At 45.6% G+C, this 14,782-nt stretch overlaps 1 protein-coding gene across 2 annotated transcripts in view; it reads left to right on the forward strand.

The window, feature by feature from the left end:
• Nucleotides 1–12,697, forward strand: part of DNAH8 (dynein axonemal heavy chain 8) — a 288,139-nt gene extending 275,442 nt beyond the window's left edge. For both annotated transcript variants that reach the window (XM_040982961.1, XM_040982963.1), the window contains exons 88-89: nt 9,446–9,567; nt 12,131–12,697. In XM_040982961.1, the coding sequence (XP_040838895.1) occupies nt 9,446–9,567; nt 12,131–12,418 (410 nt within the window). In that variant the 3' untranslated portion in view covers nt 12,419–12,697. The remainder of the gene's footprint in view (nt 1–9,445; nt 9,568–12,130) is intronic.
• Nucleotides 12,698–14,782: the final 2,085 nt, after the last annotated feature.

A 14,782-nucleotide genomic window follows, 5' to 3' on the forward strand; every position in this document is an offset into this window, starting at 1 on the left:
GAAATGGTCAGGATCCCTGTATCCGTGACCTTGTAATATTGGTTCATTGGTGCAGCTTTTCCTGGGTGCATGGATTTGGCCTCTCAGTAGAACCCTTGGCCAGGAGAATCTGTGTGCTCTTCTGGGTTTTCCCATCACTCATTGGTGTACAGATTCACCTGCGGTTCAACGTTATGCCTTTCAGGACTCTTGAGCTTGTCAGAGTGGAGTCTCTTTTGCCCATGTGTGTACCTTTTCAGGGCATCAAGGGCATGCGCTTTACATAATGGTATGTGGACGTGTGTATGTGTAGAGAGATTTGTTTGTTTTATTTTAAGATTTATTTTTATTGGAAATATAGATTTACAGAGAGAAGGAAAGGCAGAGTCAAAGATCTTCAGTCTGCTGGTTTACTCCCCAAGTGACCGCAATGACTGGAGCTGAGCTGATCTGAAGCCAGGAACCAGGAGCTTCTTCTAGGTCTTCCCACATGGATGTGGAGTCCCTAAGTCTTGGGCCACCCTCCACTGCTTTCCTATGCTACAAGCAGGGAGCTGGATGGGAAGTGGAGCTGCTAGGACATGAACCAGCACCATGTGGGATCCTTGTAAGGGGAGGATTTTCGTCAATTGAGCCAGTTGACCCAAGAGATGTGTTTAAACCCAAAGAATATGGGGTATAACAGGCCTGACTTAAGCCAGGGTATCAATTACTCCTGCGAACTTCTTAACTGATGACCCTGACATGCTGTTTGATGCTGGCCTTGACTCCCAGGTGCCGATAATGGTGTGGAGGCAAAGGCCGAGCATGCATCCCAGGTCTCACACTTCTGTAACAGATTGAAGCATGCAGCATCCCAAATATTTAACTTGATCTTGACCTTGATGCCATTTACCTGCCAATCTGCACTAATTGATATTTTTTCTGTTCTTTTGTTTCTCGGCTTCTTGACAAGCCATGCCAATCTGTTACAACAGGTAACAGTGAAAACTGATCATACCCTAATACAAATCAAGATTATTCTATCAGACAGGGTATGGCTAAAGCAAGGAAATGGATCATTGGTGTCCTGCTAGCTTGTGACTCTTTGAACTCATCTGCAACCTTCTGCCTTGTGGTTACTCTCAGGACAGCAGCATCAGCCAGCTGTGATTTCTGAGTTCCTGCCTTGTGCATGGGTATTTAAAGCCTGCCATTTGCTGAGGTGGGAAAGTGCACCAAGGGTTAATAGAACTTCAGCCTTGGAAGGGACCAGGTGATATCTTTTAATCTAGCAGCAGTTCTAAGCATGCCCCAGTGTTTGCCGAACCGGAGCTGCCCTTAAATAAATGTCTGGGGGAATCTCAATGTGAGTAATAGCTCTTACCTGTCCTGTCCCCAAACCACAGAACTGTAGGGGGACTGAGGACAGCTTAGACACACCTCTCAGTGAATCACGGCCCATTCTGCTCGTGTTGTGTGTGAAGGACTGTTATACACTGACCATAGCCACAGCCATGCTTTTTGCAATTCTAATATCTGCGTAAGGTTAACCTTGCTTACCAAAGACCCAATCCCTTGAGTGCTGCCCAGCCTGTTTCACTATATTGAAACTATTCTCTCCAGAGCTGCCGTATTGTAACAGCTACTCTGCCAGCTCCCTCCCCCTTGGATATACTCAAGATGCTAATTATGGAAGTTCTTTAATACTTTCCCTTACAGCTCTGCCTTTTCTTGGCTCTCTTCCTACCTCTCCAAGGGCTGTTTCTCAGCCCACGTTGTGGAATCTTTGTCAGGCAAGCTCTACTCTTGGTCTGGATCCCGAGGCCATTCCCAAGTGTGACCATTCACCTCTACCTATGTCTGACTCAGCCAAAAGAGTAGTGTAGAATTCGGATCCCTCAATTCCAGCTGCCAATGTGGGTTATTCCATCCTTGTGTGAGTTTCATCAGTGGCATGTTCTCGTCCTTCTTCCAGACTGTCTTCATCATGATTCTGCTATATCCATATTTGCAGGTGCACCATTCCCCCATCACCCAAACACTTCTGGATGCATCCTTGTGACCCATGAGCTTGGAAGAGGAAAACCAGGAAAGCATAGATCATGGAAGACAAAGGAAAAAGAGGGCAGTCACAGGTGTCAGGTGCTATTGGTAGTCCAGTAAGAGGGGCCTTGAAGGGTCAGCCGGATTTGTCAACAAGCAGACCTTTGGCAGGACAGGTCTTGTGGGGTAGGTGGGAAAATGGAGGAGACCAAGTTCAGTCAGTGAGTGAAGCAAGGAAATTAAGACACAAGGTGAAATGAAGACAACACAAATCGTCCCCTCAAGAAATTTGAATGGAAATGGAGAAGCAAGTTGGAGAAGGAGGAGTAAGAGGAAACAGTTTCTTTTAATGGTAGAAGAGGGTTGAGCCTGTTCCAATTGTAGTGGGAAGGCCCTATAACTTTAGAGAGGGACTTAAAGAGGTAGGAGGGGACCGAAGCCAGCCTTCACAGGCAGAGAGGCACTCCAGGACAGAGGGGAACACTTCTCTGTTGTGGCAAGAGAAATAAGGAGGGGCTGATCCCAGTTGCAGAGTGGAGGACTGGAAGGAGAAGTTAAAGGAGTTCCCAGCTAATGCTTTCTACAGTCTATTTGAAGAAGGATGTGAGTAATTTAATGAAGTTGCATCACAAGAATACTATTTAGGGTTTAGGTATCCCCCCCAAGTCCTTACTTTTACCTTGAAATGTTTAACCTACATGTACAAACAAATGTAAGTGACGTTTATACCAAAGCACTGCAACAATGATTAAGCATAAATTAACTGATTGTGTACCCTGCAGCTCTGCCAGAAGCACCATGAGCCTGAACAATTAAAACTTTTCAAAAATGGGAACAGGGAACTTAAAAGTTGAAAATCTTTTAGACTCTGTAAATAGATTTTCTTTCTTACCTGTATCACAGAATCTTGAATTTGGAAAATATTTTAACACAATGATAGCAACAGATATTATTTATTTGAAAGGCAGAATTATACAGAGGTGAGGGGGAGAGACAGAGATCTTTTTTCTGCTATTTCAATCCTCAAATGGCCACAATGAAGCCAGGGTCTGGAACTTCATGCAGGTATTCCACATGAGTACCAGGTGCTTAAGGATTTGGGTCATTTTCTGCTGCACTGGAAGGGAGCTGGATTGCAAGTGAGGCTGCTGGGCTTGAACAGGCACCTACCTATATGGATGCTGGTATGGCATGTAGCAACTTAACCCACTGTGTAGCATTACAGTGTTGGTCCTAACCCATAATTTTTAACATGGGTAAGAAAAAAACAGATGTTTGGGGTTGGGGAAAGAATCCATGAGAATATGAAGAGTGTGAAGCTGTTAGAGAGGGATTTTCAGAAGCATGGCAGAGGTTTGAGACAGGGGGCTGAAAAAAGGAGACAGATGCACCACTAAACATTTTTGAGAATCCCATTGAGACTCTTCTCAGAAAACGGAGATGGTGACAGCTGTGTGATGGTCTCTGGCACTGCTCATCAGCCTGGTAGTGATATAAGAAGGAGGGAAGACATTTGGAATCATCCAGCACTGTGGTTTTGTTGGGAAGTGATGAAGAGAGTGGATCTAAATATGAAATGAAAAGAAGAAAAGTGTTGAGTGGATGAGTTACAAACGATGCTGTCAAGTAACTGAGTTCAGGAAGAAAGCCAGATGTTGGCAGGCTGCTAAGTGCTTGGAGGCAGATGGCTACATGGCAGCAACAGTGAGGGGAGGGCTGTGTGGTCAGAGGTTGTGGTTCTCAGTAGAGCAGAGATTCCCACAAGGTGTGGAGGAACAACTGAGAAGGCCAAGGACTGAGGGTTGCACCAAGTTCCAGGAAGGGTGAGACTGGCCAACTACAGAGCAGTGCCAGAGAGAATAATGGAAGGTTTGGGAGGGAGGGGACAGGTGAGAAGTTGAGTCAACACGAAGAAAGTGCAGACTGGCACTAGGAAAAGAGGAATGAATGCAGGGAGTTGCATTTCTGAGCTTAGAACATGGAGGATTCAGCCAATCCTCACCTTACCAAGAGAAGTAGTCCCACTTGTATAGTTTGCACTCGGGTTTTGCTGGAATCAGCCACCTCCTGGGTGCATTGACCATTCAGAGTACATGTGTGCCTTTGGGGGGGGTCCAGGAAAGATTCAACGTGTCCAAATACTTCCCTTATGTTCCAAGGCACGTTCCCTCCTTCTGGTCAAACTTGTTCTTAAAACACTGGGGGGTCAGTGGCTGTCAATGATCTTCTCTGACACAGCTCAATGCTCAGCAGAATCACTGGCACAGCTGTCAGCACAGCCCAGTTCCTGGAGTCACAGACCAGTTATAAGATGCTTAGGGGCTAGGGCCTCAAAACTGTACAGTCAAACTAAACAGTTTCTTTGGCCATGCTCATATGTGCGGAACCTTGACCTTATACCTTGACTGTCTGTTATGTGCTTCACAAGCCAACCAGCCAGCCACAACTTCTCCCTGAGGTCCCAATAGAAACACAAAATGTCAGGTGCCACCCTGATCAACCTGCTGAGTCAGAACATGCATTCTAAGAAGAGCTCCTTCCCTGGGTCATTCTCAAGAACGGTAATGTTTGAGAAGCCTCTCCTTAGAATGATGCTGAGATTCTGATTTTATTAACCCAATTGTGTGCTGGGGATTGTGAGGATTTTTTTTTTTTTAATGTGTTTATTTGAGAGGTGGGGTAGGTTGGGGCAGGCATAGAGAGAGAATAAACTCCCAACAGCTGGTTCACTCCCTCAAACACCCACAGCAGCCAGGGGCAGCCAGGACCAAAGCCAGGAGCAGAGAACTCCAGCCCAACTCTGAACTGTTGCTTGCTGCCTTCCAGGACATTAGCAGGAAGCTGGAGTTAGGAGCACATCCAGGCATAGAACTTAGATTTTCCAGTGTGGAATTGGGGAGTCTTACTTTCAGGCCAGATGCCTGCCCCAGGAGAGTTTTAGAAGCTTCTAGATATTTCTGCTTTTCAGCAGCTTAGGGCCCCTGCCTTGCAACATCTTAGCAAAAAATCAGAAATGGTGCCTGATGCATTTTAATTCAGCCAGGTTGATCAGCCCTATCTTTGTTTAATGATTTCTGACCTTTTATTTAACTCACTAATGAGCTACATTTGCTTCCCATTTGGGGGAAAAACTGCCTGTCGTAAACTCATGGCAGGAACATCGTTTCTCCTCATCTTCCACCATGCTACTGGGACACTTAGTGACTGATTAGACAGGAAATACTGCGTGACCCACGGCCTGTTACATAAGGGGCCGATTCGTTTATTAAGGAAAAAAAATTTGTTGGCCTATTTTTGGTGTAGGACTGTCATTGCAGAATACCAACCAACTCCTTAGAAACGTGAAAGGCCTACCTTCCCCATTAGTTATTCCTTTCATCTTTTCTAAGACCTTGGATGAAATGATATTTAAAGCACTCTGACTTGCTTAAGCCAACTGATTGCACAAGTCAAACATCGGTAATTGGTTTGCCGAACTGTTGGATAGCTACTATTACAGGAACTACCATGTAACAGTGTTACTTTCAACATTAGTTTCCAAAGTATAATCCCAGCTTAAAAGTGAATTTTTTTTTAAAAAATAAAAGAACAAATTTGACAAGTGTTTTAAGATTTCATTATGCTTTATGAATTTGACGGGAAAAACATTTTTTTAAAGCAACTCATTTATACCACCTGTAACTCAGATGTTAAATAGTCAAATCAGCCATTTCCATGTGGGTGGTGAAGTCTTGTAAAGAATAGAAGGTTATTATTATTGACTTTTGCCAAGTTTTTGTTTCTCCTTCCAAATAACTGAATCATTTTTTCACTACTTTAAGAATTACTAAAACTAAATCTGTACCAAAACAAAAGTACTGATTTTTCAAGCTTTTTATAAAGAAAATCTTTTAAAATTGTATAGGCTTCAGAAAGACTTTTCATCCCATTAGACTTGGCAAGATGATCACTGATTTTGTTTTTTAATCTGTAATGAACAAGTTCATGGATTCACATCGCTTTGAATGTTGTGTTTTTTATAGGCAACCAAAACATAATTATCAAGGCATGAAAAATATGTATGTTCTTCATATTCTCTTAGTAGAAATGACTCCGGCTATGGTTACCTACCCTCCATTGTCAGACCTCACATCTAGTTAGTTAGCATTTGTTTTTCTTAAAAACCCAAGAAGACCTAAGTACATTCTAGAGCCTACCTACTGGCATACCATGGTGGTTCCCGTGCATTGCAAAGCTTATTGGTGAGGGCCAATGCACAACATCAGGTAAGTTCCCCAACAGGGAGGAATTTAGAGGATGGTCTCTCTTAATTGTATTAGAGTTTTCCAGTGTGATGGTGACTGGAGTCTTCAAAGCAGATCTGCCACATTACAAAGGAAAGAAAGAAAGAGAAAGAAAGAGAAAGAAAGAAAGAAAGAAAGAAAGAAAGAAAGAAAGAAAGAAAGAAAGAAAGAAAGAAAGAAAGAAAGAAAGAAAGAAAGAAAGAAAGAAAGAAAGAAAGAGAAAAGAAAGAAAAAAAGGAAGAAAGAAAAATCGGGCCCAGCACTGTGGCCTGGCAGCTGAAGTCCTCACCTTGAATGTGCCCAGTATCTACATGGGTGCCAGTTCTAATCCCAGCAGCTCCACTTCCCATCCAGCTCCCTGCTTGTGGCCTGGGAAGGCGGTTGAGGACGATCCAAGGCCTTGGGACCCTGCACCTGTGTGGGAAACCTGGAGGAGCTCCTGGCTCCTGGCTTCAGATCGGCATAGCACTGTCGTTGTGGGCACTTGGAGAGTGAAACATTGGATGGAAGATCTTCCTCTCTGTCTCTCCTCCTCTCTGTATATCTGACTTTGTAATGAAAATAAAATAAATCTTTTATTTTTTCATTTTTTAATTATATTTTTGACAATCTTTACATAGTTAATTAGGGTAAAAAGGTTCAAGGGTTATAGGAAAGTGGGTAAGACTATTATTTCCATATTGTTTCTTTCAAGTATCTGAGGTAAAGGGGGATACTGAGGGGGAAACCCCACCCAGTCTCCCACCCACCCCAGGTCCCGGATGTGGGGCATGCTCCGAGATTCTTGTTCAAATGGTTTTGATAGTTCACCAGTTATGAATTGCTGCCAATCTCGCCACTCCAAGCACGATGAGGTCATTGAAGAATCCACTGATTGACATAGTCCATCATAGAGTGTCCATTTGCCCAGTTTTTCACTGCCAATGTATAGCTGAGGTGGTTGATTGACTTGTTCTGTCTTCTGTCTTTTCATGGTTAGGGTTCTGAGTCCGGCAGTTCGACTGGGGAGATTCCCAAAGAAACTTTGTCTGAGGTGTTCCCAGACCAGATTCTTGTATGTACCAGCAAGTACATACAAGCTCATTCTTCATCTGGCCCTGGTGGTATTGTCCTGAAAGCCAAACAGAGTAAGGTCATATCTGCAATTTAGTTAGAACTTAAAACTGTATAGAAACATTCACTTATTCAACTTGTGTGGATGGATGGTAAAGGGCAGGATTCATGCCTTGTGCATTATGACCTTGAAGATTCACACATCAGTGACAGATTTCAAGGTATCAGAAGGTAGGGCCAATTTAATTCCCGGAACTCTACTCGGATATGCAGTGTCTAATGCACCACGTGCATGTATACTTGTTGTCAAATGATGCAAACAGCATTCTCATGAGGTGCCTTAAAAGGAAGAATTGGGTTATAGTAGTGTGGTTATTTAGATCACCAGCTGGCAGACACACAGTTAAAAATAAGGGATACCCTAAATAAAAGTCAACATAATCACATTCAAATCAAGTCAGCTTAAGGGATCTGACTTGGCATACAGTGTCCAGTGACTGCTGCCAAGCAACCTCCGTCTCCTGTCCCCCTGCAGCTAACATCTTGTGACATCATCTTTTCCAACTATGTACTGTTGGGTCCATGAAACTAAAGCTTTAACAAGATCTCCTATAAGCATTTTTCACTCAGGAACTGTGCTGAATTTTCCTTTGGATTAATACTGTCCCCACAGGCATTCTGAGCAAGCTGATGTAGATATAGTCATCCATTGTGGACTTTAAATACTTTTGACTTTACACTTGCCACGGAATCAAGTCCAAACTCTGACCCAGAAAAACTCACTCTTGCTTGTGTTTTAAGTTCGCGGGCCATGGTTGTCTCCTCTCTGGTCCGGCCTCTGTGTCTTCGCACCTGCTTTGCCTCCAGCTGGAACCGCCCTATTGAGTGTATCTGTCAGCAGTCACCTTCAGCTTCCTCTTAGCCAAGGCTTACCTGAGCTGTCTTCCTGAGTCACCATGTTCACCACCCTGCCTCCTTGCAAGCTCCCTCCACACATGGCTCCAGGAACGGTGCTCCCCTGAGTGGCCTCTTAATCTCTGTGGTCATCCCAGAGCACCCCCTTCCATGGCAATGACTGATACACTGTGACCACTCCAGACAAATGACTGAAAGGGTGACCACACGAGTGCGTCTCCAAGTGTCCCATCTAGGAATAGGGAGAATTTGACTCCTGCATCCTCTCAAAAAAAGCCAGGCCAGGAATCAATTCTTTCTTAGCTTAGTGTGTGCAGTTAGGCATGGCAATTACCTAACTTCCATTCAAGCCCAGTAAGATGTGTACTGGTGTTGATTTGGCTGCTCTGTGTTCACTGACTGAGGAATAGCAGAGACACACATGTTCCAAATTTACTCCCTGGAGAACTTCATGATTTTTAATGTTTGCATGAGAACCAACATATGATATATGAGTCACAGGTACTTTTCTGAAGTCCATTTGGAAGGTTTCTTCCTAACCTCAATTGCTACTATCCCAGACTTCTCTTACTGAATCAGATGACATAGTTTGCGAACATGAAGTTTAAAGAAAGGCCACAATGTGCAGAACCACATATTGTCTTAAAATAACTACATTATGCACATTAAAAATATGTAGCTTTCCTTTCCGGGGTGATTGCTTTGTTTGATCAAATTGAAAGTCAGGTTTTCTATTTGGGCATTATGCCTTATTTCCTTAGACTAAATGAAATTGTTCCATTATAGCAAATAGAAGCTTGATAATGGTTTGATTCAAGTTTAATTGGGATGCTGTTCTCGGAATATTTTACCATTCCGGACTTATTCCTCAATACTGACTTGTTTGTTTGTTTGTTTGTTTCAAATTGTCTGTGAGCTAGGACTGGGTTCCAACCCACACGGGGATTTGGAATCTTCAGAGAATTTCTAGCCAAGCCTGGCATAAAGCTAGTGAGGAGGGCTGAGCTTGTGGCAACTCCCCTAGAAATAAACCACTGAGAGAAACATCCCCAGAGAGGAGTTGGGGTGGATGTTTGGCTAAGCTCTTCTTGAGAAGAGCAATGAGCAGGTCCCATTTAGCATAAATTCCCTTTTGCATCTGAAGTGGACTGCAAAAAGGCATCAAACTCTCCTGTTTCTTTTTGCTTAAGGCTTCCTCACAGCCATGAGGCAAGAAGTGACTCGTGCCCACAAAGGCTGGGCCCTGGACACTGTGACCATCCACAATGAAGTTCTGCGGCAGACCAAGGAGGAGATCACGTCACCCCCTGCAGTAAGTGCCACTGGGCAATCGCATAGGGCACTTCTGGAGACAGGATGAAAGCTCAGGTTCTGCTTAAGATAGACCTTGGTGAAGACCTTAGTGAAGCCCACCTATTCTGTATCATTAACCGACACCTTCAGTGCAGAGTCCATGTGTCTGCTGGAGCAGGAGGTTAATGACAAGATCTGCTAATCCCTGAAACTTCCCAGACCACATTTGTTCATAATCACAAGCTTGTGTTTACAAAAAGATTTTTCTGCATTTCTCTAGCTACTGCCCCTGGGCTGCATACAGAGTTAGCCATGGACAGTAGAGTGGAACTGAGGGTAGATGAGACCAGCTGGACCAGCACCTTGGTTCCAGCAGTGTCCTCCACTGGCCAGGGGACTCTGGGAGGAAGGATGCTGGGTTGGAGGAAGAGAAGGGACTCTGAGATAGGCAGATGCCATCTGGAGTCACTGGCTCACTGAGCCTGGGCAAATTCTGACCCCAAGACTCCACTGCTCCGTCTATCAAATGAGAATGGAATTTAAATCTGATCGTTTAGGCTTGGTGCTGGATCCTTCACAGATGCTGATTAAATATTTTTTAAAGATTTTTTTTTATTTGTTTGAAAGGTAGAGTTAGAGAGAGAGATTTTAACTACTGGTTCTCTCCTCAGCTAACTACAACAGCCAAGGTGGAGCCAGGTTGATGCACGAAACCAGGAACTCTACCTAGTCTCCTATGTAGGTAGCAGGGGCCCAAATACTTGGGCCATCCTCTGTGGCCTTCTCGGGCTCATCAGCAGGAAGCTGGATCAGAAGTGGAGCAGCCGGGACTTGAACCAGCGCTCGGAAATGGGCGTCACCGATAATGGCTTATTCCACTGTGCTACTGTCCATACACTTACTGAATGTGGCTCCCTTTTCCATTTCTCTGTTTTTATCCCCTCCCTCTGTCACATATGGGGGCTGGATCAGATGATGTCTAAGTTCTGGCCAGATTTCCTGTCACTTGATAGCAAAGACCCCCTTGTCTCTGGTTTCCAGTTCCCATTTCTGTCTGAGACCTCACTGGGAGCTCCTTCAACCCCTGTTTTTCCAACAACAAACTCTGCAAGGCACTTCATTTCTATCATGCACCTCATGATAGGGAATGTTACCCATCATACAATTCCAGAGTCACTTCCATAGGCATGGGTGGGTATTCATTAGGGAAGCACCCTACTACCTGGTATCAGAATCTGTATTTATTCTCTGAGACCATTGTCAAAAAAAAAAGTCACAAAATGAGTGGCAAAAACCACTCATTTAAGTTCTAGCCCCATTCCTCCCTTGCTGGTCCCACTCACCCCACCTCCTACCCTACCTCCTGCCCCGCTTCTCCACCTGCCCAGTCCAACCCCCCAGGAATTTCCCGTCTCACCATCTAGGAGGCTAGATATCCTTGGGCAGGGTGTGATCCCTCCCTAGGCTCAGAGGGAGAATCCTGTTCTGCCTCCCCTCCAGGCTGCTGGTGGTCGCTGGAAGTTCTTGGCGCTGCTTGCTCATGGATGCATCACCCCGTTCTCTGCCTCCTTCTTCCCTACGCAGATCCTGTGTGTTCTCTCCATTGCTTACAAAACTAGGAAAGGCCTTCAAAAGGCTGATGAGGGGGGCCTGGCACTGTAGCCTAGCAGCTAAAGTCCTTGCCTTGCATGCACTGGGTTCCCATATGGGCGCCAGTTCTAATCCCAGTGACCCTGCTTCCAATCCAGCTTCCTGCTTGTGGTCTGGGAAAGCAGTCAAGAATGTCTCAAAGCCTTGAGACCCTGCACCCACATAGGAGACCCAGAAGAGGCTCCTAGCTTCGGATTGGCTCAGCTCCAGCCATTGCAGCCGCTTGGGGAATGAATCAACTGATGGAAGATAATCCTCTCTGTCTCTCCTCTTCTCTGTATAACTGACTTTCAAATATAAATAAAAATAAATCTTTAAAAAAAAGGCTCATGAGATGCTCACCTCATCTATTTTTTTTCCTTTGAGAGGCAGAGAACTCTGATTAATTGATTTGTTCCCCAAGGGCCCATGATGGCTGAGGCTGGGGAAGGGCCAGAGCCAGAAGTCCAGGAAGACAAGCCAGGGCTCCCGCAGGGTGGCAGGGACCCAGTGAGGTGAGACATCACTGCAGCCTCCCAGGCTCTGCGCTGGCAGAAAGCTGGAGTAGGAGGCGGAGCTGGAATGCAGCCCAGGCGCTCTGATGCAGAACACAGGTGTCTTATGGCCAGTGGGCCAAGTGTCTGTTCCCTCGTTACCTTTTAAGTCTACTCTTGGGATGACCTTCTTGTCAATCCGAAGGTCCTTCTTGTCAATCCGAAGGGACTCGGGGCCTACTCTAATCCAGTGTATCTTGGCCCAAAGTACATCTTCCAAGTCCCTATTCTCAAGTAGTCACATGCCGAGTCATGGGTAGATGTGAACCTTATAACCATGACATTTTAAAGTTCTTTAAAGTCTTTACTGCACCGATGAGTGCCCACCCCCACCTCCCCACAGCTGGTTTTTGTTTTTGTTTTTTTACGTCCTCTTACTTTTCCCTTCGGCTCCTGCAGGAAGGAGTGTACATCTATGGGCTCTACATGGACGGCGCAGCCTGGGACAGGCGGAACGGGAAGCTCACGGAGTCCACGCCCAAAGTGCTGTTCACACAGCTGCCCGTGTTGCACATCTTCGCCATTAACTCCACGGCGCCCAAGGACCCCAAGCTGTACGTGTGCCCCATCTACAAGAAGCCCAGGCGGACCGACCTCACCTTCATCACTGTGGTCTATCTGCGGACCGTGCTGTCCCCTGATCACTGGATCCTGAGAGGAGTGGCCCTTTTGTGTGACATCAAGTAAGGTCATGTCCACGTGCCCAGGGACTGCAGGGGTGGCCTGAGCTGCTGAGACTGGGGGGGAGGGGCTGGCTTTCCCCCCGATAATTACTCTATGACTCCTTCTAAATTAAAGTGCTGACATTCTACAGTTGCGTGTGCAGTTCTTGTCCTCATACTGATATTTCAAAAGATGATTCGAAATTAATGCTTTTTATTCCAATCCTTTTCTCTTACAATTATTTTTTTAAAAAAGATGAGATTGTTATCTTCATGTTAGAACACTTCGGAAGGTTTGAGTTTTCTTTTTTTTTCTTCAAAGCTGTATTTTTAATGAAAGAAGGAGAGGAGGGCAGACAGAGAACGTCTGGCAGCTTTTTCACTCTCCAGAGGACCACAACAGCCAGCAGTGAGGCAGGAGCTTCTTCCAGATCTCCCAATGGGTGCAGGGATCCAAACACTTGGGCCATGCTTGCTGCTTCCCCAGGCCATTAGCAGAGAGCTGGATAAGAAGTAGAGCAATCAGGACTCCAACTGGTCCCTATATGGGATACCAGCATAACAGGTAACGGAGTAATGTACTATGAAACAAAGTGCTCAAGTATTATGTCCTCAAAGTACCCCCAGCAGATGTAAACCTCTGCCTCAAACAGGAAGGACTTTTCCCTTGCATGAAATCCACCTGTGCACCAGTGTGTCCAGGTGCTTCTCTTTTGCTCTTTGCAATAGGGTGGCCGCACACTGGTGCCGTACCATTCCATAGTTCACTTAAAGGGTCCGGAATGTTTGGGACCAAAAACGTACTGGGAAGGCTGTGCTTACCACTTGAGTTTATTTGATATTGTTTTATTATGATTTTTTTTCTCAGTGGTTTTGAGGCCCTAGGATCCCGCAGTCCCCAGCTCTCCTTCCCAGACCCAGTTCTGCAGGAGAGACCAAAGCACATTTCTAGGCAGCAAATGGAGAAGGAAAAACAAACTCCATCAAATGAAATTAGGTTCCATGCTGAATGTCTGAAAAAGCCAAGTCTTTCCAAAGTGAAGCTATTCCTCACCCTGTAGCTAGTTGAAACTCAGTATGAACCTTGATTTCCTGCTGAAGGAAATTGTCAATTTAACAAAACAGATGGGGTCCTGCGCTGAAAGCTCATGGAGCATCAGGAGAGTGACAAAGTGTCTCTCCTCTCCTCATTTACAATTCTTTGGCCTGCCCCACCCCCAGCTGCACTCACCGTCCCTCTGTGTGTTCTGTAGGAGGACAGCATTTCAGGTTGCCTTGCTGCTCCCTCATCCTCCCACAAACAAGGCAAGGTAGCCAGGAGATAACCCACGTGAGGTGTCCCAGGAAAAGCCTGCAGGAGGCTTCTCACACTTTAAATAGGTAGAAAACGTGTTATGAAATGCAGATCCTCACAGCGGCCTCTGGGATACTCCTGATGTTGAAGTCAAAGTCATTGAACTTGTGAGAAAAAAGGCAATTTTAAGCATGAAGTAGGGGCTGATACACTGGCATAGCAACCTAGTCTGACACAATTTGCATCTCAGCTGTTCCACTTCCTGTCCAGCTTCCTGCTGATGGCCTGGGAAGGCAGTAGATGATTACTCAACTCCTTGGACCCCTGTGCCACATGGGAGACCCAGAAAAAGCCCCTGAATCCTGGCTTCGGATTGCCCCAGCTCTGGCCATCATGGCTGTTTGGGGAGTGAACTAGCAGGTGGAAGATTTCTCTCTATCTCTCAGTCTCTTTCTGTAACTCTGACTTTCAAGTAAATAAACCTTAAGAAAAGAAAAAAAAGGGAAGGGGGGGAGGGGAAAGGAAAGGAGAGAAGGGGTGAGGAGAGGAGGGAAAAGTATAAAGCAGCTTAGCCCCTAAACCAAGTGTTTTGACACTTTTCCTGCCAGTACCCATGCTGACACAAAACTGGCCTTCTCTGAACAGAATGCCCTCCTGAACTGACCTAGAGTTTGGATGCACCACCTGCCAGTCTGGGTGGAGACAGGGGAAGTGAAGCCTCCTGATGATTATAGCAAAGTAACCTGTAGGTTCCCATATAAAACACATACTTTTTCTCCACATTTCCGCTCATATGCTCAAACAACTAAAGCCAAACGCATAGTCCGAACCTCTGACTATCCCGGCAAGACTTTGGAGGGTAACAGGGAGGCCTAATGCTCTCTGATGACTTGAATGTCTGGTGGACAACTGGGGGAAACAGTGAAAAGCTGTGAATGTGGGAAAGATCATTGATGAGACTGTTAAAGCCGCGTGAGTCCCATCTCCCGGGAACACTCCGCTGTGACTGATGACTTGGTCTAGATGGGCACCTGAAGCCCAGCCAGCAACCTGGGCCATGCCTCCAAACACTCTGCCTGACAGCCGTTCCTTCTC

Source organism: Ochotona curzoniae, unplaced genomic scaffold (genome assembly GCF_017591425.1).
Source record: "Ochotona curzoniae isolate NIBS_2020 unplaced genomic scaffold, NIBS_Ocur_1.0 contig_3819, whole genome shotgun sequence".
Classification (NCBI taxonomy): domain Eukaryota; kingdom Metazoa; phylum Chordata; class Mammalia; order Lagomorpha; family Ochotonidae; genus Ochotona; species Ochotona curzoniae.